At 39.4% G+C, this 26,678-nt stretch overlaps 1 protein-coding gene across 2 annotated transcripts in view; it reads left to right on the top strand.

The window, feature by feature from the left end:
* Eif3h (eukaryotic translation initiation factor 3 subunit H) overlaps window positions 1–26,678 on the top strand; it is a 101,713-nt gene that overhangs the window by 4,231 nt on the left and 70,804 nt on the right. For both annotated transcript variants that reach the window (XM_004850198.4, XM_087190708.1), the window contains exons 2-5: window positions 7,899–8,049; window positions 8,600–8,827; window positions 9,080–9,226; window positions 9,407–9,538. In XM_004850198.4, the coding sequence (XP_004850255.1) occupies window positions 9,407–9,538 (132 nt within the window). In that variant the 5' untranslated portion in view covers window positions 7,899–8,049; window positions 8,600–8,827; window positions 9,080–9,226. The remainder of the gene's footprint in view (window positions 1–7,898; window positions 8,050–8,599; window positions 8,828–9,079; window positions 9,227–9,406; window positions 9,539–26,678) is intronic.

Genomic DNA, 26,678 nt, shown 5'->3' with positions numbered 1-26,678 from the left:
AAGGAATAGGAAGGAGATGTGAGTGTCACACAGTTGTCAGTTAAAGAAACCGAGCAGGATTTCTGTGTACTAGCCTTGCTACTACCATTGAGCTTTTCCTTCCAGTCAAATGACAAAGGAGAAACTATCTGTGAGAAAACAAAAGAAAAACAAAGCAGAAGGAAAAACAAACCAGAAACTGTCATTAGAAAAAGGCTTCAAGGGATTTCTGTTTGTCAAGGATATTTCTAAACTGACAGTAGCCAGGAAAATTCCACCATTGGTTTGCAGATGACTCTTGTCTGATGAATATAAAAGTAGACTAGCAAGATTGCTGTAATAGTTGGGTGAAATTGTACAAAGGATACTGCCAAATTAGGTAAATTAAAAAGAATTCAGTGTTTCATTATAACAGATTTGAATAGTGCTCTCCCTGGTCATTTTACTACCACTGTTTACTAAATAAAGGGTGGAAACAAAAATTAGTGGAGAAGAGCAAAAAGCTAAGAAGTATCAGCAGTGAGGAAAATGTTTTACTTTGATAAAGCACATGCTGCCACTGACATTGAAATTAACCTGAAACTGGTAGAGAGGTTCATACTATATGGGGTCATTCATTTTAACCTATCAAAGCATTTTAGAAGATTAATGATTCCTTATAAAATTACTTTAGGTAAGCAAATATTATTACTGTTACTTGAAGGAGTTGAAAGATTGGAAATTTTGTCAGATCATAGTTTTAAAAGGATTTTTTAAAAGATTATTTACATTGAACAAAATGTTGAAGACATCTCTTTCACTCATCGTTTCATATATATTTTTAAGCAGCAGGAGGACTTCAGGGGAGAAACTGAACTCCTGGTGGCAAGAAATTAAATGTGCTTTAAATAATACAGTAGAATATTATTCAAAGTCAAGTATTTATAATTGAATTACACTGATACAAGACAGTAATTACATGATGTTATAAAAATAAAAAATCACTCTTAGAATCAATTTTTTTCAGTGCATGATCACTGTTGTAATATTAGTTGATTAAGTTGTAAATCAAAATGTTGGGACAAAAAAGTCAAATGTCATTTGAAAAATCATTATTTTAGCAAACATTTATAAAATGCCCACATGCTGAGTCCTATGTATAAATGAGTATTCTTTTCTTTTTGTTGGCTCTGCCTTTCCCCCTCTATTGTTCTTTTCAGAAAACTGAGCAAATCACATACCACTGCAAAGTCTAACTTCCCAGTGGCCCATCCACATGGAAAAGGAGGCTCATGACTTACATGGATCCCAATAGAGTACAGATGAAGGCTTCTTGCATTGTTGGGAAGAGTTTTTCTTGTAATAAACAACAAAAAGATGTATATATCAGTTGTTACTGGAAGTTATTTTGAGATAATAATGGTAATCACTCTGTGGCCACAATCAAAATATTGCAAAAAACAGTCAAGAGAATCATAAAGACGTCCAATCAGAGTCCTTTTTCTTTCCCCGTCCCTTCCCTTTTCTTCCCTTCCCTTCTGTCCCTCCCTCCCTGTTTCTTTCTTCCTTCCTCCCTAGATCAGGTCTCACTAAGTTGCTCAGGCTGACCTGGAACTCACAGCCCTTCCTCAACCTCCCAAGCAGCTGGGGTTACTGGTACTTACCATGGTAACCACTCCAACTGAAGGTCTTTGTTTTTGTTTTTCTGTGGTATTACTGGAGACCGAATCCAGGGCCTTCACACTGAGCTCTATCCTCAGCCCATTTTATATTTTATTTTAAGACAGGGCCTCACTGAATTCCTAAATTTCCCAGGAATTTGCAATCCTCCTGCCTCTAGAGGAGCCTGGATACTGCTTCATACCCAGCATGCCCTCCTGTAGACACGCAGTTACCTGACAGGGCAGGGCCTCCTCATTTGCAATAATTAAAGCTGATTTTTCCTGTTTACTAGTTTGTTGTTGTTGTTGTTACTTTCAGCTCAGCACACTTTTGAGGGAATCTTCGTCAGATTTAGGCAAAGTACTTCTAAGCTTATGCTACAAATGAGAGTATTACCTGCATAATACCTTGCTTTAATGGTATTTAACATGCTCTGCTTGTGTTCTTTTCTTGTCTTTGACAAAATTGTAAACAGGTTGGGATGCAGATGGAACTGTTGCTACCTGCTGCATGATCCATGATCTCCCAACAGTATCTTTCCTGCTTGACTTAAAAATCAAGCAAAATCTTTAGTGTCTTCAACCAAATTAGTTTAACTTGAGGTTCTCCCTATTTACATATTTGCTATGTTTGGATATGGGTCCCCCAAAGGCTCATGGGGTAAAGGCTCATTGGTCACAGCTTGTGGTGCTGTCAGGAGCTTTAGGAATTGGGTTTAGTGAAGGAAGTGAGGTCATTGAGGGTGTGCCCTTGAAGAACATAATGGGACCCTAGCCTTTTTCTCCTTTCTCTCTGATTCCCAACTGCTGTGAGGTAAACAGGCTTCCTCTGCCATGAGTCTCTACTGTACACCTAAAGTAACAGGGAAATTGATCATGGAACAAAACCTCTGAAACCATGAGACATAATAAACCTTTCCTCTTTTTAAGTTGTTTATCTCAGGTATTTTGTAACAGTGACTGAAAGCTGACTACCACAATGTTGCTTCTTCCGACTTTGCTTATGTCTTACACCAAGTTAGTTAATTATGACACCACCATATATTTCCTTAGGGAGGAGGAAATGAGACAGGTACAGATCTTTCCTCCTATTTCTTTTGAGTAAGAGTTTCTGATCCTTTCTTATGATGAGTAGTGTCATAGGGTAGAGTACCTAATTTTCTCTAGATCTGGCTCCTTGTGACTCCCTAACAGAGCGGCTCATCTGATGTTTGGGGAGGCACCATAACCATTGCATAAAAATCTGTCCTTTTCAAGGGAACAGATGATGGCAATAAACTGTTACTCTTTTTCAGAATAAAAAAATACTTATCAGTGCCCCTTTCCCAGAACACAATTTGCACAGAAAAGAATGTGCAACTCTGTGGCAATCTCTGCTTAAAATTTCTTTGTTTGAAAATGGTGCTTGTTTAGTTTGTAATAGCTACCAGAGAGGTAGTGTATAATAGCTACCACATCAGCTGCAGGTCAGGTATGCACAGGAATAGGGAACAGCAGAGTCAGATTAGTCTCCACGCTGAGGCAGAAACAGATGCCAAGATCGTCCTACAGAAGTTGGTGTCATGCTCCTGGTCTTTGTGCTCCATCACTGCCCAGTGCAGGCCAGCACGGTCAGATAAATGCTCAAAGGCAGCTCGCCCTCCACAGAGGTCTAACTGCAAGCAACAACTGAGTAGGAAAAAAATGACGTTCAAAAAATCCTTCGGCTCATCTGAATACTGAATAGGAATAAAGTGACATTTAAAAAATGTGTTTGGGTCATCTTTAGTGTCTTAATTCTTGCATTTTGTTGGCTTGAATGGGGCTTGAGTAAGCCGTCACACTGGCTGGTTCTGAGGCATAGATAGAGCCGGCACAGGGTGGCATTCAGTTGGCTGTGTTTTCCTAGTGGGCAGAGTTGTTATGCCACACAAGCAAAATGAGTCAGACTGTTTTTTCCACTTTTTCTCTTAGGGATGGCAGGCTCTCCTCTGCTTCCTGTCCCCTGCGGTATTGACACGTGGTCAGGGCCCACAGCTTGCTTTGGAAGGCTCTCACCAGACTCTCTTATTTTGCCTTTAACAAATTTTGAAATATTTCCAGAAAATATAGGAGTGTGCTAAAAATTTTTGTTTTTGTGACAGAGAATGAAGAACATATTATTGGGAATAGTGGAAGAATTTATTTTATATAGTATTGCTTCTCAGCCTTTTGGCTAAGATCAAGTGTATTTTATTGAGTAAAGGAATATACACAGTGAAATTAATGCTTACAATAGTAAACTGCCTGCTTGAGGGAGGGCAGAAATATAATTTAATGATTGTGATCACTTGTCATTGCATGAGGGAATATATTCAGTATATTCAGCATTCTGATTTACTACATTATTTCCTTTCTTCTGCTTATTTTAGGTTTATTTTGCATTTTTCCTGCTAGAACCTTGAAAAGGGTACATAGATTACTGATTTGAGATATTTTTCTTGTTGTTTTCTCACAGGTATTTAGCTATAAATTTCTCTCTTAGCATTACTGTAGGTATGTCCCACAAAAAATTTTTTTTGCAGTCAGAAAACATTGCTTTTTATTTATTCATTGAGCCCTATACTCATGGCTTTGACTTGATATTATGATTTATGCAGTGTTAATCCAATTACATTTTAAATAGGAACACAAGTAGTTAAATATATACATTGTGCAAAATCACATTCTATGTGATTAAATATCTCAGTTTTTCAAGAATGTTCACCAAACAACACAGAACACAATCCAGCCATTATGCCATTGAAATGCTATTTTTTTAGTTTCATTTAAAATTTTTTTATTGGTTCTTATTAATTTTACAAAATATTGGGTTTCAGTGCATATTTTGTAATCTCCCTCATTATTCTTCTTTATACTTTCTCTTTGTCCAACAAATTGATCTTTTATTTTCTATATTCATCCAGTTCAGTTTTGTTTATTTCTTTATTTTTGTTTGTTTCTTTCTTTTTGGTACTGGGGATTGAATCCTTAGGGATATGGCAAACCAGGCACTTAGTGAGGCATACCCCCAGTGTAAGACCGAGGGCCTTACCAAACGCTCTGAGGAGCTGACTGCAGCGAAGAACACCCGGGAGGGAACACACCGGACAAGTTGGAAAAGTAAAACAGACCTTTATTAGTCTGGCCAGACGGCACCCTCCAAGCAAACAAGCTTAGAGAGGCCCCGAGCTCAGGGGGTTGGAAGGTTTTATAGGGGCTGCAGGGAAGCTTAGCAAGCAGCACTACAGAAGTGGAATTTTTGCAGTTAGGGGACGGTTAGGGGAGTTTGCAGATGGTTAGGGGAGTTTGCAGATGTTCTGTACTTATCTTACTTATCTAACAGGATGTTCTTTTCACAGAAACAATGGTACATTCCATGGTGTCTTAACAGATAAACAAGTACATTCTGGGAGCTCAGTGTCCTTTAGTGAACTCAAAACCCACAGGGACAAGATGGAGGGTTTGTAACAAGATGGCACTACTTGTGCTAAGTCTCATCTGGGTCTTACACCCAGCTCTCAAAGTTGGTTCTTTTCTTTTTCTTCCTTTCTTCTTTCCTTTCTTCCTTCTCTTCATTCTTTTATGACTCATTTTAAAATAATTTTAAGTATATTTCATTAATGCCGATTAATTTTACAAAATATTGGGTTTAGTGTAGTATATTGGGTTTAATGTAGTATATATCATGTTTTGATCATCCTCATTCTCCCTATTGCTCTCCTCCCCACCCTTATCTCCTTCCTGTAGTCTAATAATAGTGTCCCTTGTAATCCATGCCATTTCTTTTTTTAAAGATTCCACATTTTAAGAAAAACACGGAATAGCTGTCTTTCTTGGTCTGGCTTATTTTGCTTAATATGATGATCTCCAGTCCCGTCCATTTTCCTGTAAATGACATAATTTCATTCTTCCTAATGGATGGCTAATACTCCATACATGTTTCCCTTATTAATCCACTGATGAACAACCAGGCTGCTTCCATATCTTGACTATTGAGAATTGTGCCTCAATTAGAAAGGATATGCAGTTATCCTTATAGTAGGCTGACTAATTTCTTTAGGGATATACCAGAGAGTAGTATAGGTAGCCCATTTGATAGTTTTATTTTTGGTTTCTGTGAGAAAACTCCATACTGATTTCCATAGGGGCTGTAGTGATTTGGTAGTAATTTATATTCTCACCAACCATGTAGGAGGGTCCTTTCCCCTTCACATCTTTGCCAGTATTTATTTCTATTTATTTATTTATTTATTTATTTAATTGTTTGGGGTTTTTTTAGTATTCTTGATGATAGTCATCCTGACTTGGGTGAGATGGAGTTTCAGTGTTATTTTGATCTGGATTTCCCTGAAGGCTAAAGATGTTGAACATTTTTCATATATTTATGGGCCATTCTTGCTTCTGAGAAGTGTCTGTTCAGTTCATTTTCCTATTTATTGATTGAGATTTTTAAGAGGGGGTTAAGTTTCCTAAGCTGTCACTTCACTCTGGTAGTTGTATCTCTTGCTGTGCAGAAACTTTTTAATTTGATATAGTCCCAATTCTTGATACTTGCCATCATTTCCTATGCCTTTCAAGTCCTATTTAGGAAGTCTTTGTCTATGCTGATAGTTTCAAGTGTTTTCCCTGTTTTCATCCAGCAGTTTCAAAGTTTCAGCTCTTATGTGTAGGCCTTTGATCTGTTTTGAATTAGTTTTTATATAAGGTGAGAGATAGGTTCTAGTCTCTCTCTTTTGCATATGTATATCCAGTTTGCTGAGCACCAAACAGGCTGTTTTTTCTCCAGTGTATATTCTTGGCCCCTTTGTCAAGAATCAGATTGCAGTCATTGAGTGGTTTTGTTTTTCTGTCTTCTATTCAATCAGTCTGTGTATCTACTTTTTTGGTCAGTACCATGCTCTTTTTGTTACTATAGCTTTGTAGTATAGTTTGAAGTCAGGTATTGTGACACCTCCAGCCTTACTCTTTTTGCCTAGGATTGTTCTGGCTATTCTGGATCTTCTTTGTTTCTGTATATATTTTAGTAGTCTTTTTTTCTAGTTCTCTGAAGACTGTCAGTGGAATTTCAAAGGAGACTGTACAGATTCTATAGATTGCTTTTGTTAATATGACCATTGAAATAATATTGATTGTGCTGATCCATGAACATGGGAAGTCTTTCTATCTTCTATTGTCTTCTATCTTTCTTCAGTGGTCTGTAATTTTCATTGGAGAGGTCTTTTACCTCCTTGATTAGGTCAATTCCTAAGTCTTTTATTTTATTTTTAAATTTTTAACAGCTATTGTGAATAGAATAGTTTTCCTGATTCTTTCCTCCTTCGTTTGTATTGGTATATAGAAAAATCTCTTGATTTTTCATTGTTGATTTTGTATTTTTTTCCCTTAATTTCTTTTAGTTGTTCTTTTAAAGTAGGTATGTTAATGTTCCTTATTTCACTTAGCATAATGTTGTAAGTTTCATCCTGGTCATAGCACATATAAGAATTTAATTCCTATTTAAGGCTGAATAACATCCCATTGTATGTATATACCACATTTTCTTTATCCACTCACTCACTAGTGGTTATTTGAGTTGATTCTACCTTTTGGATATTATGATTAATGCTGCTATCAATACTGATATATAAATATCTGTTTGAGGGCCAGGGATTTAGCCAAGTGGCACTGCACCCTCCGTGAAAGCACAAGGTCGTGAGTTGGATCCCCAATACCAATCAATCAATCAATCAATCAATAAATATTTGTTTGAGTTCTTTTTTTCTATTCTCTGGCATATATACTGGAAAGAGAAATTACTGAATTGTTTGGTAATTCTTTTTTTATACTTGATCTTAGCCAAAAGGCTGAGAAGTGACTGGTAATTCTTTTTTTAATATTGGGTAGTTTCTATCATTTACTCTCCATTTCACTGATTTTCTTTTCTGTTTTCCTTTTCATTTTGCCATTAAGCCCTTTCATTGGGTTTTTGGTCTCTGTTGTTTCATTTTTAAAGTTCTAAATTTCCATTTTATTCTGACATATCTATCTTTCATATCTTGGGTAACACTTTGAATTTGTTGGCTGAGTTGTATTTTTATTTGTTTCAAGTGTGTTTGTAATTGCTTATTAAAATATTTTACAATGCTTTAGTATCTTTGTCACATAGGCCTAAATTCTCTTGGTTCCCTGTGTTGGCTTCTATTGGTTTGCTTTTCTATCCAGTTTGAGATTTTTTCTCGGTTTTTGATGAGATGATGAATTTTTTTATTAAAACATAGACATTTGGATGTTTTGTTACAGAGCTCTGGACCTCATTGATTTCTTCTTTGGCTGGATTCCCATGAGACAGCTCTGGCAGTAGGAGGGTAGAGGAAGGATTCCTCCTTGCTACTCTTCTAAGAGGGTAAAAATAACAGTGTACCTTACAGTGGACCTACATTGAATTCTTCGGGTAAGGGTGATTCCTTGTTACTGATAGGGTGAGGGGAAGTTCAGGGCCCACTAGGTCTCTTCCAACACCACCTATATGGGAAAGGTAGCAACGTCTCTTAACAAAATTTACGTGTTGCCCACGACAGTTACCCACAGTGAGCAACATTGTCACCATCTGGCTCTGGTGAAATCCTGATTCTCCTCCAGGCCTCTGACATCAATCCACTGGGGTGTGATCTGGGTGTCTCATCACTGTCTGATAGGGATGGAAGTCCAAGCTTCCCACATAGTATCCACGGACTGTTGGGAGAACAAGCTTTTGGCACAACTTTTTTATTGTTGTTTGACGGGCTGTTGGTATTTCCAAGACACTGGAGTTCAACTTCAAAGTCTGAGATCAATGTTTCCAATAGAAAACCTAGGAAATCACCCCTGGGTTGTTCCTTGGGGTCCCTCGCCTGTTTTCCGTCTCTCTCTGAGACTTAATTTTCTTTTGCATGTAATGTCCAGGAGTTTAGTTGTATTTGCTGAAAGAAATTGGGAAAAACCTGTCCCTTCCATCTTTCCAGAAGCAGAAGTACGGATTCCGAGTACGTTTTCAACCTACAGGATTTTCTGATGGAACAGAGAGTATTCATGGCATTCTGGGAAGCTGAGGGCGGAGGAACGGAAAAGGCCGGCTGGACTAAGAACATTTCTTTCTAGAGGTGTGGTAGCTATCTGCAGCTCAGTTTTGGAAAGGCTAAATTGGAGGTGCTGAATGGGCAGATGGACAGGCTGGTGTGTTTCATGGAGAGGTATGGAGAATATAAATTTATATGATGTTTAGAGCACTAAAGACTTGAGATATGTATTTTAAAATTATAGATCCTAAGTCAGCAGGATTTGTAGAGAATGTCTGCATCATTCTTCAGCACTACATAAAATTACTTTTTTTGGTCTTCACTCGTGTATATGGCTACGTGAAAATTATAGCAGCAAAAGGCTTTTAATTTTGGTAACTGATCATAGTCCCCATGTTTTACTTCATTTCTGTATAAACTGAGCAGTAAGAGCCAACTATCTAAAATCGCATAAGACAAGCTACGCAATCCCCGCTTGTCCGTGATTAACAGCATGATGTTGACGAAAACACGCCTCAACTCTGGAGAGTAACTCCACATCTTGAGAAAGTCTACATCTTCCATGGGGCCGAGGTAAGCAACCATGCGCATGCGCCAAATCTTCCGTCCGGAGAAAGGAACAGGGAGGCGTGGCCCCACCCTGGCGGCTCTTCCCGGCCCCGCCCCTCGCCGAACCGCGAGGGACGTCACGGAGCGCTCCTATTTCCGCTTTCGGTAACTCACGTGTCTCTTTCTTCCTGTCCGGCTGGAAAGATGGCGTCCCGCAAGGAAGGCGCAGGCTCTACCGCAGCTTCTTCCAGCTCTACCTCAGGCGCGGTGGGGAAAGGCAAAGGCAAAGGCGGCCCTGGAGATTCGGCCGTGAAGCAAGTGCAGATAGACGGCTTGGTGAGTGGGGCTTCGTGTCCGCAGGCCCACGTGGGGAGCGCAGTTCCCGGCCGGGCCCTGCCGGCCGCTCTCCCCGGCTGAGTTTCCCCTGTGTTTGGTGAGGCTGATCCTAGGCTTTTCCCCAGTGCCCTTCGCTTTCATCTTCGATGTTTGCTGGACAGACACTACAGCTTTCTCTGGCTTCTGTTTCGGCGTTGGGGGCAGAGAAGGGCAACGGAGGCGGAGAGTGACAGAGGCTTGGGGTCTGCTTTGCGCTAAGAGGAGGTTTCAGGAAAGAGCAGGCGGCTGACGTTGGTGTCGAGGAGGATGTAGGATTTCGTTTTAAGCTCTGGCGTGGGGAGTAAGGACCATTCCATTGCTTTCTTCTTGGGCCTTTGACACCTGTAGCTTCGCAAGAGATTTACTTTGTAGCACTCTTTTGAGCCTGGAGTTCAGAGCTGTACCTGAAACCGCATCATTGTTTGCGCTGAACCGCATGAAAGTGCGGTAGAGAATAGCCGTGTACTTAGTGGTTAAGGTGAACGAACTAGGACGTGTATGGAAATCTTGGAAAATAGAATGGTCTGAGCAGGGGAGAGGCAGCTCTGGAGCGAAGCTCTGTTGTGTTTCTAAGCAAAATACGTTTGTTGGACTTCTTACAACATTAACGCCCACTACTTTTACTGTTTTATTCACTGTTAGGACAGACTTTAGACATTTGCAATAAAGCTTTTTTTAAAGTTTATGTAAAAATTGTTTTTGTTGGGAGTTATATTTAGGTGAAAACTATGGGTAATTTCAATCCAACATGCACCTGAGTTTATTAAGCATATATAAACTGAGTATATATATCCTGTTTTTTAAGGAGTCAGTCTTTTCAGCTCTGCCACTTACCAGCTCTGTGACCTTAGCTTTCTAAGCTGTATTTTCCTCACTTGTCAAGTGGGGAGAAGTGTTTATGTTGTAGTTATTGTTTGGAGTAAAGAAAATGACTTATGTGGTGACCTGTAGTAATCATTATTATTTGTAGTTATTATTGAGTTTAATGTCCACAAGTCTACAATTTGAAAAATGCAGGCAAGAGATTAACTTTGGAATGCTTTGCCCTATCCATTTAAGTGTTACTTGCATAATATTTCTACTTTTGCCTTTCACTGGCTCATTGGAGGCAGTTGTATTCAAGAATAAATGACATATTTTAGAGATTCAAACTTAGTTGGTGGGTGGACTTGAATTATACTTAATGTAGTATGTATGCATTTCAGAAGTATTTAAGTCATTTCATAGGAACCTGTTTCTTATTGAATTGCTTTTGTCAGAAAACCACTCTTTGAATTAGTTTCCAGAGTTGAAGGAGGCAACAGGGAGGTGGCATAAATCTATTTGACAGAGGTAATTTATTCAGCGAATGTTTTATGACATTCTTGTAAGGGCAGAATACTGTCTAAAGTGGGATAGTGATCAAAGTATACCAGTAACAGGGTTGTGGGTCTTTTAAGAGATATTGTTGAGTAAGAAGATTGTGTTAGGTGGAAATAGACTGGATCCCTTTAAGTTTCATAAGCAGTTGGTGGGTTTAGGACTGTCAGTAGACTTGTGGTATTCTCTGTTTTGTGGCTTCACGAATTACTAATTTTTATATCAGCTGTCAGAATTAATTAGTGCTAGTCAACTGGTTAATCCTTTTCATAAGAGATTGATTTATAAATTTAAGTAAATGCTCCTGTGTACCACCTTAAAAGGACATTTTTTATTACCAGGATATTTAGGAAATTAGAAGCTTACCACTGACCCCAGTCAGTCCTTAAAAGGGCAAGTAAAGGCCTTCAGGCTTACTCTTAGATTTATGAAAAGCTCAGTGAATTATCGCTTGTGCACAGCAGGGGGTACGTACCTCTGCTTCTGTTCCCCACCACTTAGGTAAGTATTGACAAGATCAGTTTTTAATAACTTCTCTTGCTCTCTCTGCAGATATCTGTCTGACCTTGAAGCAATTTTAGGCAGCTAGCTTATGATATAATTGCAAGTTTTTTTAAAATATCAATTTCTCATTTTAGTCATGAATATTTCTCAATTACCATAATTCACATAAAAACATTTGAATTATACTTCTGTGTTTTATACTGTGCTAGTTGCAGGTAGTGCCAGTTATTCTGTACATCTTACTGATTTTTCTTTACATGGAGTAATGGAGAATTGTCTGTTCTTTTATAATGTCTCCATGTGGATGTCCTGTGGAAATACCAGACTGGATGTGTCCAGACACAATTTTCTTTTGGTACCCCATATCAAACTTGGGACCTTGTGCTTTCGAGGCAGGCAGTGGAGCCACTGAACTAAATCCCTGGCCCCAGACACAATTTTTAAAAACTCCTTAACTGTACTCTCCTTTTACTTTTTTCCTGTCTGGATTAACAGTGTAATTAGGGATGCAGTATCACATACTGGCTAGGAGGATGCTGAAGATCGACCTGGATTCAGATTCTTTGGGGGAGGGGACCCTACAGGGGATTGAACTTAGGTTCTCCTGTGAATTCAATGTGCACTTTGCCACTCAGCTCACCCCTGGCCCTGGATTCAGATTCTTACTGGAGCAGTTGTCACAGCCTTGAGCAAGTTACTCAAACTTTGTAGTCTTCAAGTTTATCCTTTGTAAAATAGGGTGATGAAGAAGTAGTCACTTCATAAATGCTGTGAGAATGAAATTGCGAGACAGGTAAACTCTCAGATGCTCTCACTGCCTTTGTTCTTATTAATACTACTGATTCTCAGCGCTGCATCCTGAATGATAATTTTATCAGTGTAGGTTGGAATTATAGAGTACCAAGTTGATAATCAGGAAACATGTATTCTAGCCTGCATCCAATAGTAGCTAACACTTCCTGTAATTGTTTTACTCTGAAGTTTAATGATTAACAGTATTCTTTTCAATTTCGATAGCTTATGATTCTTCCCATTATTGTTCTACAGCTGAATCCTGAGGATTCTTACCGGCCAGTTTTTGACCAGTGATCATTCTCCCTAACTTTATTTGCATCCTTTACATTGGCTTCTTTGTTCCCCACCAGTGAATGCTGGAGACCCTCAGGATTTGGCTTTTGGCTTTTCTTACTTAAGAAGCATAATGATCCTGGTACCATAAAAATAAAAAAGAAGTATAATGAAGTACATAAAAGTTCATGGTCTGGAGCTGAACTGCTTGGATTTGAACCTCAGCTCTAAAATTAGCTGAATGACATTGGGCGAGTTTCTTAATCTCTTTGTACCCCGTTTTCCTCATCTGATTTGTTTTGAGGATTAAAATGAATTGAACATTTTGATAACAAGAGTAATGTCTGTGATGTAGTGGGCTATATTTGAGCCTGGTATTTGTAGTAGTTGTAGTAGTAGGGTCTCTTTAAGGTATTTTTAACCCTTCTCCTGGCTTTAAATATTATTTATATTTTGATTCCTCATAGATTTATACTTGTATGTCCTGCCAGATATGGCTCATGTTTGACCACTGCTTGGGTATCTCATAGGCATCTCATTTGGTATTTAACATGTCCAGAGTAGAATTATTAGCTTCTTCCTTTTATTCCCTCGTTGTTCTCAGTCTCCCCCATCTTTATAAATGGGACTGCTACCTGTATGAACAGTTCGAAATCCTAGGTATTAACCTGCCTTTGTTCTCTTTCTGCACTCAACACAAAGCCTAATGGTCCAACCTCCACAATTTATTAACTCTGTGCTTCTCCCCATTTTTTTGCCACTAACCTTATCTACTTAGAATGAAATCCCAGCTTCTTAGCATGGTCTTGAAGATCTTGGTGCTCTTATCTTTTTTTTAAACTGTACTTTTTTCTATGCTCTGATAACAATAACTTGTTTTCTCCACCTGAAATATTTCTTAAATACTTCTTCCTCTTTGGTGGCTACTTTTGATTCTTTCTTCTCAGCTTAATGTCTCCATCTCCAGAAAAACCTTGTCAAACAGTACTGTCAAAGTAGCCTCTTCTCCTGTCTCACCACTCCTTCATTTTCCACAGCCTGTAACAGTTATGCTTGTTTTCTTATTTGGGTTCCTTACCAGCACATACATTTTGGAGGGTAGGGAGAATGCTTTTTCACTTGTGTCCTTAATGCAAAACCTCCTAACTGGTGTAAAGTGAATACATGGTTCCATTTTCTTTTTGTGTAACTCCTAGTTTATAATGTTTTCTTATATAGATTATTTTGGTGATACCTTGAGTGTTCTTTCTTAGCTCTTTTCACTTTGTACTTTTATTCAAACACTTATTGAAAATAAAGATTCAGATCTTAACTTACTTCATTAGACGTTTTCAGTGTTTTTTTAAAAAAATGTATTCAAAGCCCACTAGGATAGTCTTGGTTCTTGCCATTGTGTTCTGATTTATTTTCTACTTTTTCCAAGCTTCATATCAACTGTACATTCTAGCCACGCAGGACTATTTGGCCTTTTTCTTAATAAATCCCACGTAGATTTGCTATCTTGCTTTTGTTCATGAAGTTCTTTTATGTGAAATTCTTTTCTCTCATTAACACATGTTGAATAAAAAAATGACTCAGTAGATTCAACTTTTTTGTAGTTGCTAAGTCTGTATTAATTTGAATTTATATGCTTCATATGTGTTCCATTCTTAGCTCATTTAACAAATAATTCGTGGATTAGCTATCATATGCTAGTGGGTAAGATGGATACAGTCCCCACCCTCATGGCCATTCTGAGCCATGAATAGATGTGAATGAATCCAGAGATTAATTTCATGCTGTATTTAGGCTAATGTTTGATCGCATTTGTTCCTGGTACATAAATAATGGCTATGACTAATTTTTCTTCTTTTACTTTTCCCTTCCTTTCCTGCTTTAATCATAGTTCATCAATGCTTTCATAATATTTCCTTTTTCTTAGTACCAGGATAGTCATATGTTCCCGTATTGAAAATTTCAACTATCTCCGTAACTGTGTTTTAGTCTTAGCCATCACTTTCTTTCCTCAGCCATCACTTTCTTTCCTTTTGAAGTTAAAGAACTCCGTATTTTTAGTTTTTCATTCTTTCCTAAACTCTACTGCTTTTAGAATCTCCCACCACCAATTCCCTGAATTAAATTTTCAAAAAGATCTATTATGACATCAACAAAGAACTGTAAATGATATTAAAGTATCCGTCAAAATAGTGTCTGTTTTATGTAATTTAACCACAAAATAAACATTGTTACCCATCATTCAACTAGAAAAATAGATCATTAAAAGTGTCTTTGAAGCCTCCCTTTTTTCCCCTTTTCTCATCCTTTCTCTTGACCCTTTGCGAATCACTTCATGAGCTTTGTTCTCATGCTTTTTTTACAGTTTCACTTTGTAGAAAATTCCTAGTTTAGTTGGATACCAAATGAGGAGAACTGGGACAACATGTCCACATCAGATGGGTTGAGTGCGCAAGTCCTGGAGATTCAAAGCAGTCAGGACAAGGTATGAGTGCTCGTTGTCCGTCACGTGTTAGCTCTCGTGCGGTCAGTGGGGCTCTTGTTGCTGCCTGACACTGTTGCGTGCTGTTGGCTTTGCCCCTCACACTAGCGCGTCAGCTTCCTGACCACAGGACCCGTGTGAGGTCTGTGTAATGCACTGTTGCCGAGCGTCTCCCACGGGAAGAAATGGTTCTGTGGCAGTCTCCTTGGAAATGAGTCACGAGGGGAGATGGAGTAAATGCTTTTGAGAAATGAACTGGATGTTGATGACAGAAGAGCACACAGTGGAGGGTAGGAAACGAGTTAGCTTTCTGAGCTTGCTCATTTTTCTTTTTACTTGTCGTTTTTGTCTCTGTAATAAAAATCACTGCTGTTAATAGCTGAGCACCTAGTAGTTAAAAGACACTGCACAGGGCCGTTTAGCTAGATTTTATCTAATCCTCACAACAACTTAGGGTAGATGTTATATCCGCCTTACGTGATGGCTATGTAGATCTAACATGAGCATGTTGGGGGAATGTGAGCTGGGATGAAGAGTTTAGGCTTGTGAAAGGGCTTATGCTAAACTAATGCATGTATCACTATAATCTTCATAAAATTTGTGAAACTGTACAGTAGATAACAGCTTATTAAATTGGATGAAATGGAAGCTCTTGTCTGAAATCCTAGTCTCAAATAGAATAGTTTGGCCTTTTAATAGTTTAACAACGAAAACATTATATAACTCTTTTTGTTTTCTGGCTTCAGTGGAGAGTGAGTGAGTTGTTTCACATGTGTGAATTTTTCAGTCATAATTTGAAACTCAACCACTAAAACTTTACATTTTAGCCATCTTCATTATAAATCCTTCTGAAATATATTACATAAGTTTCTGCCTTTTTAGTCAGAGGACATTGAACATAGTCTGCTTGTGTTTTGATGGCTTAGTATTGTCAGTAATAACATGTTTTTATCCCGTACTGGGCAGTAGTACTCAAGAATGCTCTGGGAGTCGAGAGTGGTGGGATGCATGCCTGTAATCCTAGCATTCGGGAGGCTGAAGCAGGAGGATCACAGTGAGTTTAAGGCCAGTCTGAACTACATATTGAGACCCTGTCTCAAAAACTTGAAAAAAATTGGGGGGGGGGTTAATTTGTATAATATCCCCAGTCATTGAATTTAGCTACCCTGAGTAGTTTATCTTTTCAGTTGTTTATTTTTTGTTATTGTCAACTTTATCTGTCTCCCACATTATTGATTTCTAGCTTTTTATTTGCTGTGGATGAAAGACTAGTTTATCAGTCTTGTTAGAGTTATTTCTAACCTTAGAATAAGTACACTCTTAACTGAGGATTAAATTAAATATGCAGTCTGATCTCTTGACTGCTTAGTTTCATTAAATAATAGGCAAGTAAGTATTCTTACTCATAAATAATAACTTACTATAGTAGAAGAAAAGAGTTTGCTGTGCATTATTATATCTTAGTAGCTGCAGAAGCTGAAAGGGTTAGTGCTATCTGGATTAGAACATGGTTTACACTCACAGAAGTCGAGTGGCTTTTCAGCAGTATAAGGCAAATAACCTTAGAGCTTGAACTCCGGTCACATCTTGCCATTTTGATCCATTCTTTCATTATCACAGCTGCTCCATTCATTTTGAAGACTGCATAAATACTTTTTATGTGCAGATACTGTTAGAAGTTTTATTTTACAGATGCTTCTTGGCTTGCAGTGGGGTTACTTTCTATAAAGCCATTGTAAGGGGAAACTACTAAGTCACAATCACATCGGATACACCCAACCTGCTGAACACCCTAGCCTAGCAACACAGCCTGCTGGAGCACTGTTTGCTTTCGGGATGGCGAGGCTGAGTGGGAGCCAGAGCTCACTGCTGTTGCCCAGCATCGTGACAGAGTACCTCCATGGCACATCACTAACTCGTGAGGAGGAGATCCGATTCAGATTCCCAAGTTTGGGGTCCTCTTGCTTTTGCTTCTCACTGTGTTCACAACATTGTAAAGCTGGAAAGCAGTAAATGGAACCATCATAAATCAGGACCATCTTTAAACTATAGCATTGAAGCCATACGATACAGTGTCGTGACCATTATTATTCCCATTTTACAAATGAAGAAACTCAAGTACAAACAGATCATGCGACTTGATTAATATTAAAATGGGGAAAATAGAAATTAAGGTGTTTACAAAATAATCCAGTGTTCCTTGTTCAGGTGTTTGGAAATGTATTTTCCAAAAGTTGGGTCTCTTAACTATAGTCTGATTTTCTCACTTTTACTTCATTATGTCTGTCTGACAGTTTCTTAAATGAAAGCTTTTGAAAACTACTTTTAGAAGGCCATTCTATACAATGATTGCATCCAGTGAACTTTAAATAGGAGTGCAGTGTGCAGTGCAGTGCAATTTACACATCCATCTGTTTGATGGCAAACAGCACTGTTTTCATCAAATGGGAAGGGTTGAGATGGGTACGTGTATATGGCAGAGTACTGTGCTATATTCTTGTTAGCAATGGTACTGAGCTCATGCACACTGGAAAAAAACTGGACTCAGAAAAATAGGGTGAATTAGTATTAGTCAAAATCTGAAATTTTTTTTTTGGTACCAGGGATCGAACTCAGGACCTTGTGCTTTCGAGGCAGGTGCTGGAACCATTGAGCTAAATCCCCAGCCCTCAAAATTTGAAGTGTTTTTAAACCTTTGAGTGTGAACATCAGCTATGTTTTGGCATAAAATTTTAAAATTTTATTTTCTCTCCAAATAGTAAATAGTCCCTAAATGGCAGAGGCATTCATTATATCCTGATGATTATGTGAGGTTTTTCCTCTCTATACTTTCTATACCATCTCCTGTCTTAGTTTCATTTGATATGCGTGGTAAAGGATTACTTATGACACATTGTGAATGTGCTAAAATGTATTTTTTAGAAAGAACAACTAATATGTCCACTGTAAGAAAAATTTTGGAGAAATCACAGAAAAAATTAGTTTTAAAGCTTATGAGTTTGGTTAGTACCATTAAGATTTGGGGTTTATCTTTGTAGTGTTGTTCTTATGTTTTAATATATAGAGTTGAAGTTAGGGTTAGGATTCAGCGTGTTTTTATGCATTTTAAGCCCACCGTCAGATTGCTTTTTCCATGTAGTCTTATAGTATAGTCTCCACCTAACAGTATGTGAGTGCTGTGGCAGACTGAATCTTACGATTTTTTAAGAATCGTAGCCTTTATTTTTATAATTAATTTAATTGTGAAGTTAATATGCTCATTGCAATGATTTATTTCAGTAAATAGTTCCTGTTCTGTAGTGATAACCACTATGTGCCTAAGTCATCCAAACTTTTGGTTTTGTCTTTGATTTTTCCTTAGATTCTCCCAAGATCGCTTATTTAGTTTTTTGAGTTTGTAATTATATTTCCAATGCTCTTCCTTTCTAGTTCTCCTTTTTCAACTGTTGGAAATGACTCATGTAGCTGGTCTTACATGGCTCGGTTTTGTACTGGGTAGTCATAGACAGTGTTCCTGAGTAGATTGTCTTCTCATAGGACAACTGCAGTCCTAAAACTCAAAAGCCTTTGGAAAGTCACCTTTACATCCAAAATAAACTCAAACTTTATTGCCTGATATTTGAAGTTCTCATTACCTTTTGTTTTCGGCCTCCAAGTGAAGGCTTGTAAAGACTGTTTTCAAATTTGGTTTACTGATCGCCTTTAAAATAATTAAAACCAAAATATTTTCCTTTTGGAGAGAAGAAAACACTCATTTTACATTTTATGTGGAAATAAATGATTGTTTTCATTTCGAAGGACTTCTCGGACAGAAAGATGAATAATCACCCTATGGGTTTACTGTAGCCCACTTTATGGTGAAGAACAGAAGCTCTTTTAATCTGTGAAGGCTATTCATTATACAAAACTATAATCCTGGTACACAAATCAAAAGACAGAAAAGAGGTAGTGAAAATAACTCATGTTGTCCCTGTTTTCCAGCTACAGTACCTTTTCCCACAATCACAGTTACTCTTCTTAAATCCCCCCCCCCCCCCCGGGAACAATTTTGGCAAGTACTGTCTCGGTAAGGGGACAGAAACAGGTGGTAATGTAAGTGCTGTTGGAACCATGTAAAGGTCTGCTTAAGCACTGGTCAGTGGTCCTGAATATAGTACAATTAAAATATATCCGGAAGTAGATCGCAACATTTCTGGATTTTTGTTTTGTTTTGTATGAGAGAGGAAATAAATTTTATTCCAGCTAAGCCTTTTTTATCACTTATTTTACTTTAGAGAAATTATTTTCCAGCTACATGTGGGAAAAGTTGCAGAATGTATACACATATATAATTGTTTGTATATGTCTATCTATCACTGATAAAGTAGTATATACATTAAACATCCGTATCAGCTGACATTAAATTGTGATTGTATGTTTGATTGTATCCTTGTACTTTCTTGTGACTGATTTTTAGGACTAAAGAAGTGTGATTCTGTTGAATTTCTTGAAACTTTGTTTCCCTTTCTCTTCTTCCCCAACAATTATTGGTTGGGCCGTCAATGAGCATTATACCCAGGAGAATAATAACGAAATATGTCCATTCAAATTATTATACAGGTGATATTGATTAAGTATATTGGAGTATTGTAAATAATCTCATGTGTAAAGGGCAAAATATCTTTTTTCCCTCCCAATGAAGTTACTTAAATTTCTTTTACATCAAAATTTAACAGCAATGATTTAAATCCCACTTATTATTTGACTCAGCCAGTTATAAAATCCTTATCCCACTTGAGCCATAAAATGTGTTAAATTTAAGACTAATGCAGCTTTCTGCTTTTTGAATTTACATTTTGGCAATAACTACCTTCTTTGTTCAGTGTTAGAAAAAAGTGATCTAGGCTTAACCAAGTAAGAAAACTGCCAAGTTCACAGATCAGTGAAGGAAGCCAGAATTAAATGAAAGTCTAGATATTGACTTTACAGAATATGCTAAGGGGAGATTTTTTTTGGCATTACTGTTTCTTTGAGAATAAAATGCTCCTACAGTCATAGCTGTTCCTTGACGTTGATTGATGGGAGAAGTTCAGGCTGTGGCCCGACCTCCCAGAAGCTGTAAAGCTGGAGGGAAGCCAGGTAGGAATTGTGCGTCCTGTCTGACCTCGTCTTTAACTGGCCAGCAGTGGGTGCAGCTCGGTCTTTGCTTTTGTATTTCAGACTTTTCAGGAACTTTTGGAGTGGACTTTTCCCTTTATTTTCAAGATAATGATTTTTCCTTTTTTGGTGCCAGGGATTGAACTCAGGACCTTGTGCTTTCGAGGCAGGCAGCGGAACCACTGAGCTAAATCCCCAGCCCAAGATAATGATTTTTAAAGGTTAATTGTATACATACAAATAATAGAGACTATTTTGAGCAAATCAGTTGAATTGTACTCTAGGCTTCTTAATGAGAATTTAAAATCTCTCGTCCTGAAACTTTGTTGTATTAGTTGTTATAAGAAATAGCTCTAGGTCCAGCTAATTGGTTTGGGGCCACATGGTCGGTTTTTAATAAGTTATAATTTGTACCTCATTGGGCTAAAAAGTCTTTGAGAATGGACTGTAAACATTCTGGACAGACAAGTGTCCGTCCATGCACAGTCACTTTAGTCACTTAGGGGCCCCTCGTTTGATGAGGATGAGTGAGTGCGACTGTTGAGTGTGTGTGTTGCTAATTCCAGCTGCGTGGTGGTGGGCAGCATTTTCTGAGGACGCCCTGGGCACGGGGTCCTGGGGTCTTTGGCTGCGTTAGTTCTCAATCCTGGCACAATCCTGAGCTGGCTGGTGTCTGGCTCACCGCCACAGGATGAAAGTAGCCGAAGAGATAAGGTTTCTAGGGTTCCTGTGCACTGGGGACGTGGGCGATGGCTCTTAGAAGCCCGAGTGCCGGTTGTCACGACTGGCTGGCTAACTGAGCGCCTTACCTGTGTCCCGGAGAGCTGACGATTCAGGAGTGTTGTTGAAGTAGATTGGCTTTTACCTCTCTTAAAATAGAATCAGAGCGCGGGGAGTAGTGGGCTGACCCTGCGGGGGAGCGCGCCCGTCGCGTGCCTGTCCGGTGCGAGTGAGAGAAAGCTGAGCGTGGCAGCCAGTGTGCAGGTCTGGTCTGTTGAGACGGTGTATTCTGGGGCTTCTGTCTGTGGCACAAATGAAGAGCATTTGATTTTAAAATCATGTTCAGTTTCTGGAGCTGGGAAAGGACTGTCCGTCCACTTACGGCAGGTTCTATAAACCAGCGAGCGCCACTCCCAGAGGGTCAGGTTTGTGGGCACCGTGAGATTCGCACAGGCTTGAGATGGAGTGCGGGAAACTTTGGGCAGTTTGCCGCTGTTGCGGTAGTGTAAGTGTGTGATCCCTGGGCTTGTGTTTTTGGTCTCTTCGAGAAATGTTTCCTTCTCTAGTTCAGTGTGTTGGTGGATGATGGACTGGAAAAGTCTTCACGCGGTTAACCAGAGAGGTGCTGTTACAAACTGCTTTCGCACCTCTGTTAGCTAATACTTCTCCTTCCAAACAGTGTACTGATATTTAATAGAGCCATATCTGAAGCAGGACTTTGATTTCTTCCACTGCACACACTTTTTAAATTAGTTTTAGTGGTAAAGTGTTTCAATAACCTCAGCTTCTTTTTTTCTTTTTTTTTAATCTGTGCAGTTTCTAAAGCAATGAGCAAGTAGTTTAATATTTGTTTACTTTAGCTCTACCAAACAGGCTGTTACCTCAACATTCCGGATGAACTCAGCTTTCTAAAGGCAGGTTGAAAGCACTGGCAGAGCTAGGTGCGGCGATGCATGGCTGTAATCCCAGCCTTTGGGAGCCTGAGGCGGCAGGGTTCCAAGGCTCCCTTTCTGTGCGCTTGGTTCTGTCCTCGGGCTGGGGTGGACGTGGGCCGACATTTCTAACAGTGCAGAGCAACTCGTGCCTCTAATCGTGTTAGGTTTCCCCCCAACAAATCCTTTTTTATATCTACCACAGGGGCAGTAGAAGGACTGCTGCTTTTCCTGGCGGCGTGTGTTGTACAGGTTTGCAGCACGTTGGCTTGGTGCAGGTCAGCCTTCTCCTGGACAGCTCTGTGTGTTGAAAACCAGCCCGCTTTGGGCAGCGACCCCTGTGGCCCTGCCGCTGTGTGCGCGGGATCCGGTAACTCGGGGGTCATGTGCGGTGACAGCGGTGAAGAGAAACCGCTCAGCGAGCATTGAGTCAGCAGGTGCTGTGGCTTAGTTTGCGGGCTTTTCCTTTTTCTTGTCCTTTTTTATCCAGCCGGTGTGTTGTTAGCACCCCCAGAAGAACAGCTGAGGTTCAGAAGTCTGATGCGCTCCCCGTTCTGAAAACTTAGCCCTCACAAAAAGGAAACTAAACTTGTTCTATTATTTGGAACTCCAAGGAGCAGATCACAGGATTGCTTCATTTGAAAAATCTTTCTCTTTTATTTGATGTTTTCTGAATTGAAACACAAACATGTGTAAGTAACTAATACGGATTCATAAAGGAAAGGCTAAGTTTTTTGTTGTTTTTTTTTTGGTACCGGGGATTGAACTCGGGTCCTTGCACTTGCGCAGCAGGCGGCAAAACCACTGAGCTAAATCCCCGGCCCAAAGGCTAATTTCCACATGGTTCTTGCCTAAAAACATGTGACTCCACACTTACAATAGGGTTTATTCCTGCGTTTTACACGTTCTGACTTCTGGGGTGTTACAGTCCTCTCTACATTCAGCACATGCCAAGGAACTTTTTATGGCTTTAAACACATAGAGACAAAATATTGCTGATTTTAAAAGATTCCTAGATATTTTCAAGCTCATCTCTGACCTTCAGGCTTGAATGTGTTTTAGGGCTTGTACACTTTGAGAAATAAACTTTTTGGTGTAGAATCGTGGGTGTCATGGATTTCCTCCCCTTTTTTGAGATGGATGAGGTAAATATTTGAACATTTATACAGTTTCTTTGGTGAAGTAGTTTTATATCTGTAGGTTTTTCTAGAAACAAATTATCTTAATTATGAGTCATTACATTTTAAAAATAGTTTAACAGAAGAATATGAAGTGGCTTTCTAAACGATACCATTTAGTATACGCAGTACTTGATGACCGAGTCTTATAAACTTGAGTTTATAATCATGTAGGGATATAGTAGTGGTTCTTAACCTAGCTCCTTGGAGCCTGCCAGCCTTCAGAGGGTCTTTGAACTCTGAAACCGAGAGTAAAATTGGGAGTGGATGCATGTATGAGTTGTTTCACCGTTACGTAAAGTGTATAGAGTTTTAAAGCTAATAGTTTTATACACAATGAAAATGTAAACCGCTGCTAGCAGCTGTCACAGGGAAGTGCAGAGCAGTCCTACCGCTACCGCGCGGCTCTCTGGCGCCCCCTGCAGCCAGTGTCTGACTCCTCTCCCTCACCCACCAGCCCCCAACCCCTGAGCTGCTTTGACGCTTGCCTTCGCCTTTCCTAGAATTTTCTGTAAATGAAATCAGAGTACCTAGCATTTTGTTTGGCTTCTTTCTTTCCCTTTGCATGTTTTGAGGATTCCTCTATGTTAGGTGAATTGATAACTTTGTTCCGGTTTCGTGTTTCTCAGTAATTTCTGAACAATGGATATTTTGCAGTTTATTCATCTGTCTGTTTTTGGTGAACTTTCGGGTTGCTTTTGTTTGGCTACTGTGAAAATGCTGCAGTGGATATTTGTGAAATGTGTTTATGTATGTCTGTATGTTTTTACTCATCTTGAATACATTCTTAGGGGTAGGTATTTGACTGTAGTGGTAAGTTCATGTTTAACTCTAAGGTACAGTAATTACTATTTTCTGCCTCCCCACCAGAAACCTTCATGGCGTTCAGACTTTTTAGGAAGGTTTATTTCTAGCCAGATGTGATAATACTCTGGGAAGCTGAGGCGGGAAGATCACGCGGTCTGACCTAGCCAGGGCAATGTGGTGACTTAGTGAGATCTTTTCACAAAATGAACAGTAAATAAAAAGGGTTGGGGATGTAGCTCATTGTGAAGGTCTTGGGTTCAATCTGCAGAACTGGAGGTGGAGTTGGCTTTTACTTTTCTCACTCAGATTCAAGGGGCTGAATTGCTTTTGGCTATTGTTGCATGTACATCACAGACTTTATGCACTGGTTATGTGTTTAGACTTTTTAAAAAGTTTATCGTACATGTGTGTAGGGGTGAAGGGGTCGAGGTGCTTCATACTCTTACATTGCTAGGCATGAAAGTCTCAGATATATTAAATAGTTTGCTTTTTGCTTCAGCTTTATTGGAGTTGCTGTCTTTATTAGAGCAGTTTTGGTGTTGACTTCATAGACCCATGTTTATCAGATAAAGGTTGACCTTGACGCTAGTCTTAGAAATACTGATAAGTAAAATCATAGTAAAATGTATAGAGGCTTTGGACTGAGCCACGTCCCCATCCCTTTTTATTTTGAGACAGGGTCTCACTGAGTGGCCGAGAGTGGGCTCCAACTTGCCACCCTTCTGCCTCATCCTTCCAGGGTGGTGGGGTTACAGGGGTGCCCCACCATGCCCGGTTGTGAAGTGCTTCTTAAGTGTCTTCACTGAGACCTTACTTGTGTGTGTGTGTAACCCTGTGTGTGTTTTGGAACTGGCTCACCCTCTTTTGAGAAAGGGAGGCACTGGGCATTGCACCCACTGAGCTACATACATCCCTAGACCTTTTTATTTTGAAGCAAGGTCTTTACTGTTTGCTGATGATTTTAGAAAAAAATTGAAAGTTTGCTACCTTACCCGAGTCTTCATCCATCTCTAGGGCTTTTTGTGCCCCTAAAATGCGGCCTGTGTGTCTTAGGGAAAGTTCACAGTAGCACTTTGTGTAAAGGATTTACAAGGTACTGGAGTGAGGCGTTCTCTTCCTCCTTCACAAGGCACTCACTTTTCTGCAGCTCTCCTCTCTGGAGTCCTGTCCTCCTGTTGGTAGCCTTTTCTGGTCCGCCTGGGTGTGGCCTCCTCAGAGCTCTCTGCGTATGTATCTGCCTTTCTTCCAGGCTCTGCACTCAGGTCAGGCTTCCTTGGCTTCCTTGCAGTCACGTTAGGGTGCTGGTTCTTAATGTGAGCTTCTTGGACATTCTTTAGAGATTCTCCAAGGTGAGAACTGTTTTTATATTACTTGCAATTTTCCTCTCATTGTTTTGCCAGTGTGTAGTGGAGGTTCCCAGATGCCCAGGATGTGTAGTGTCACGAAAGATAGAATGACAACCTGTGTGCTTTCCATTAAACAAGATATTACAATGATCCTGAAAAGTGCTAAACAACATGACCTATTCTGATTAGTTTTTTTGAAATGTAGATTTTTATAAAAATGTGAAGTTTGCTTTTGATTTCTGATTATTTTTGTTTCCCATAAAATGTAGGTTATGTTAATGTGTGCTTAATATTTTTAAGAGAAATTTTGAAAATTTCTGTTTGAATTTCTGATAGGTAACTGTCATAGAAAAGCTCTCTGGGGTCCTCTGGAGTTTTTAATTTTTTAAGCATTTTTAATTTTTAAAGGCCCTGTGGTATGAAGTGTATTTGGTTTTTATTTCCAGTTCTTGTGACAGTGGCCTAAAACTCCTATAATTTCTTAAGTGACAGGAGCATCTCTTGTTATTTGTGAGTCCCTTTCATTACCTAAGGAGGCAACTTTATGGGGCTGGCCGCCAGAACTGTGGGCTTGAGCCCCTCTGTTCGCCAGGAAGGAAGGGGTGGCAGGGAGAAGGTCACGTTCTCTTCACCCCGCTAGAGCTCTTGAACAGGAAGCTTTCGCAGTTCTGAGTACTTGGAGGAGCCGGCGGGTGGCAGGCTGCATTTCTTCCTCTTACTGCTCATCTGTGTCCTCTGTGGTATCCCTTGTCCGTGGCTCATTTCCTGGAGTTCTTCGAGCCATTCTAGCAGTTTGTCAAATTCAGGGAGTGTTGTGCGAACAACTCCTGCTGTGTAGTTGGTGGCATCTGAAGCGGGGGCAGTTTGTGGTACCAAGTGCTTCACTTCTGGGATCTGCCAATAACTGCAGGCAGGTAGTGTGAGAAGTGAATTAACTGTAAGACACTATGGAAACCCCATGCGGCACGTATCGTCAGAAGGGTCTTGTGAGGGTGAAGCAGCGTGGTCTACCTGAGACTCACTGTTCTAAAACATGAACCCCGTGGAAGTGAAGGCTTCCTGTGCCTGACTTAGTTCCACATTCCCAGGGCCTGGAGGAGGTGATCTGAATAGAGGAATGAGTGCGTAAATGAAAGAAATTGAATATAAAAGCAGCTGGGGAAGAAGCTGGTGATTCTGTTCAGAACGGGTCTGACTTTTATAGTTCTTGTTTCTTGAAGATTGATAGAAATATTGATAAAATTACTATAAAAATATTGATAGAAAATTACTATACTGCATCAAAAATCATAATCTGTATTTTGATGAAATTTTTATTTTGTCGTGGAATTGAATGTCTTTGGTGTGAATTTTATAGGAAGTCTTAAGAGATTCTGCTCCATCTTCCCTTTAGGGAGGGTGGAAGGTTTTACCCACCCTATGTTACTGAGAATATTGCCTGAGAAGTTAAGTCCTTTGTTGCTTTTAGACTTTGGAGCAAAGTTAGGTTTTCATTATTTTCCTAAGCAGATAATAGTCTGCTTTGCTTTTTCAGATAGCTTCTACTGAGTAATAAGCAATAATGGAAAAAAGTGT

Source organism: Heterocephalus glaber, unplaced genomic scaffold, assembly GCF_053883595.1.
Source record: "Heterocephalus glaber isolate CG9 unplaced genomic scaffold, H.glaber_assembly_v1.0 deba00001555, whole genome shotgun sequence".
Lineage (NCBI taxonomy): Eukaryota > Metazoa > Chordata > Mammalia > Rodentia > Bathyergidae > Heterocephalus > Heterocephalus glaber.
This window is presented reverse-complemented; position numbering and strand designations above follow the sequence as displayed.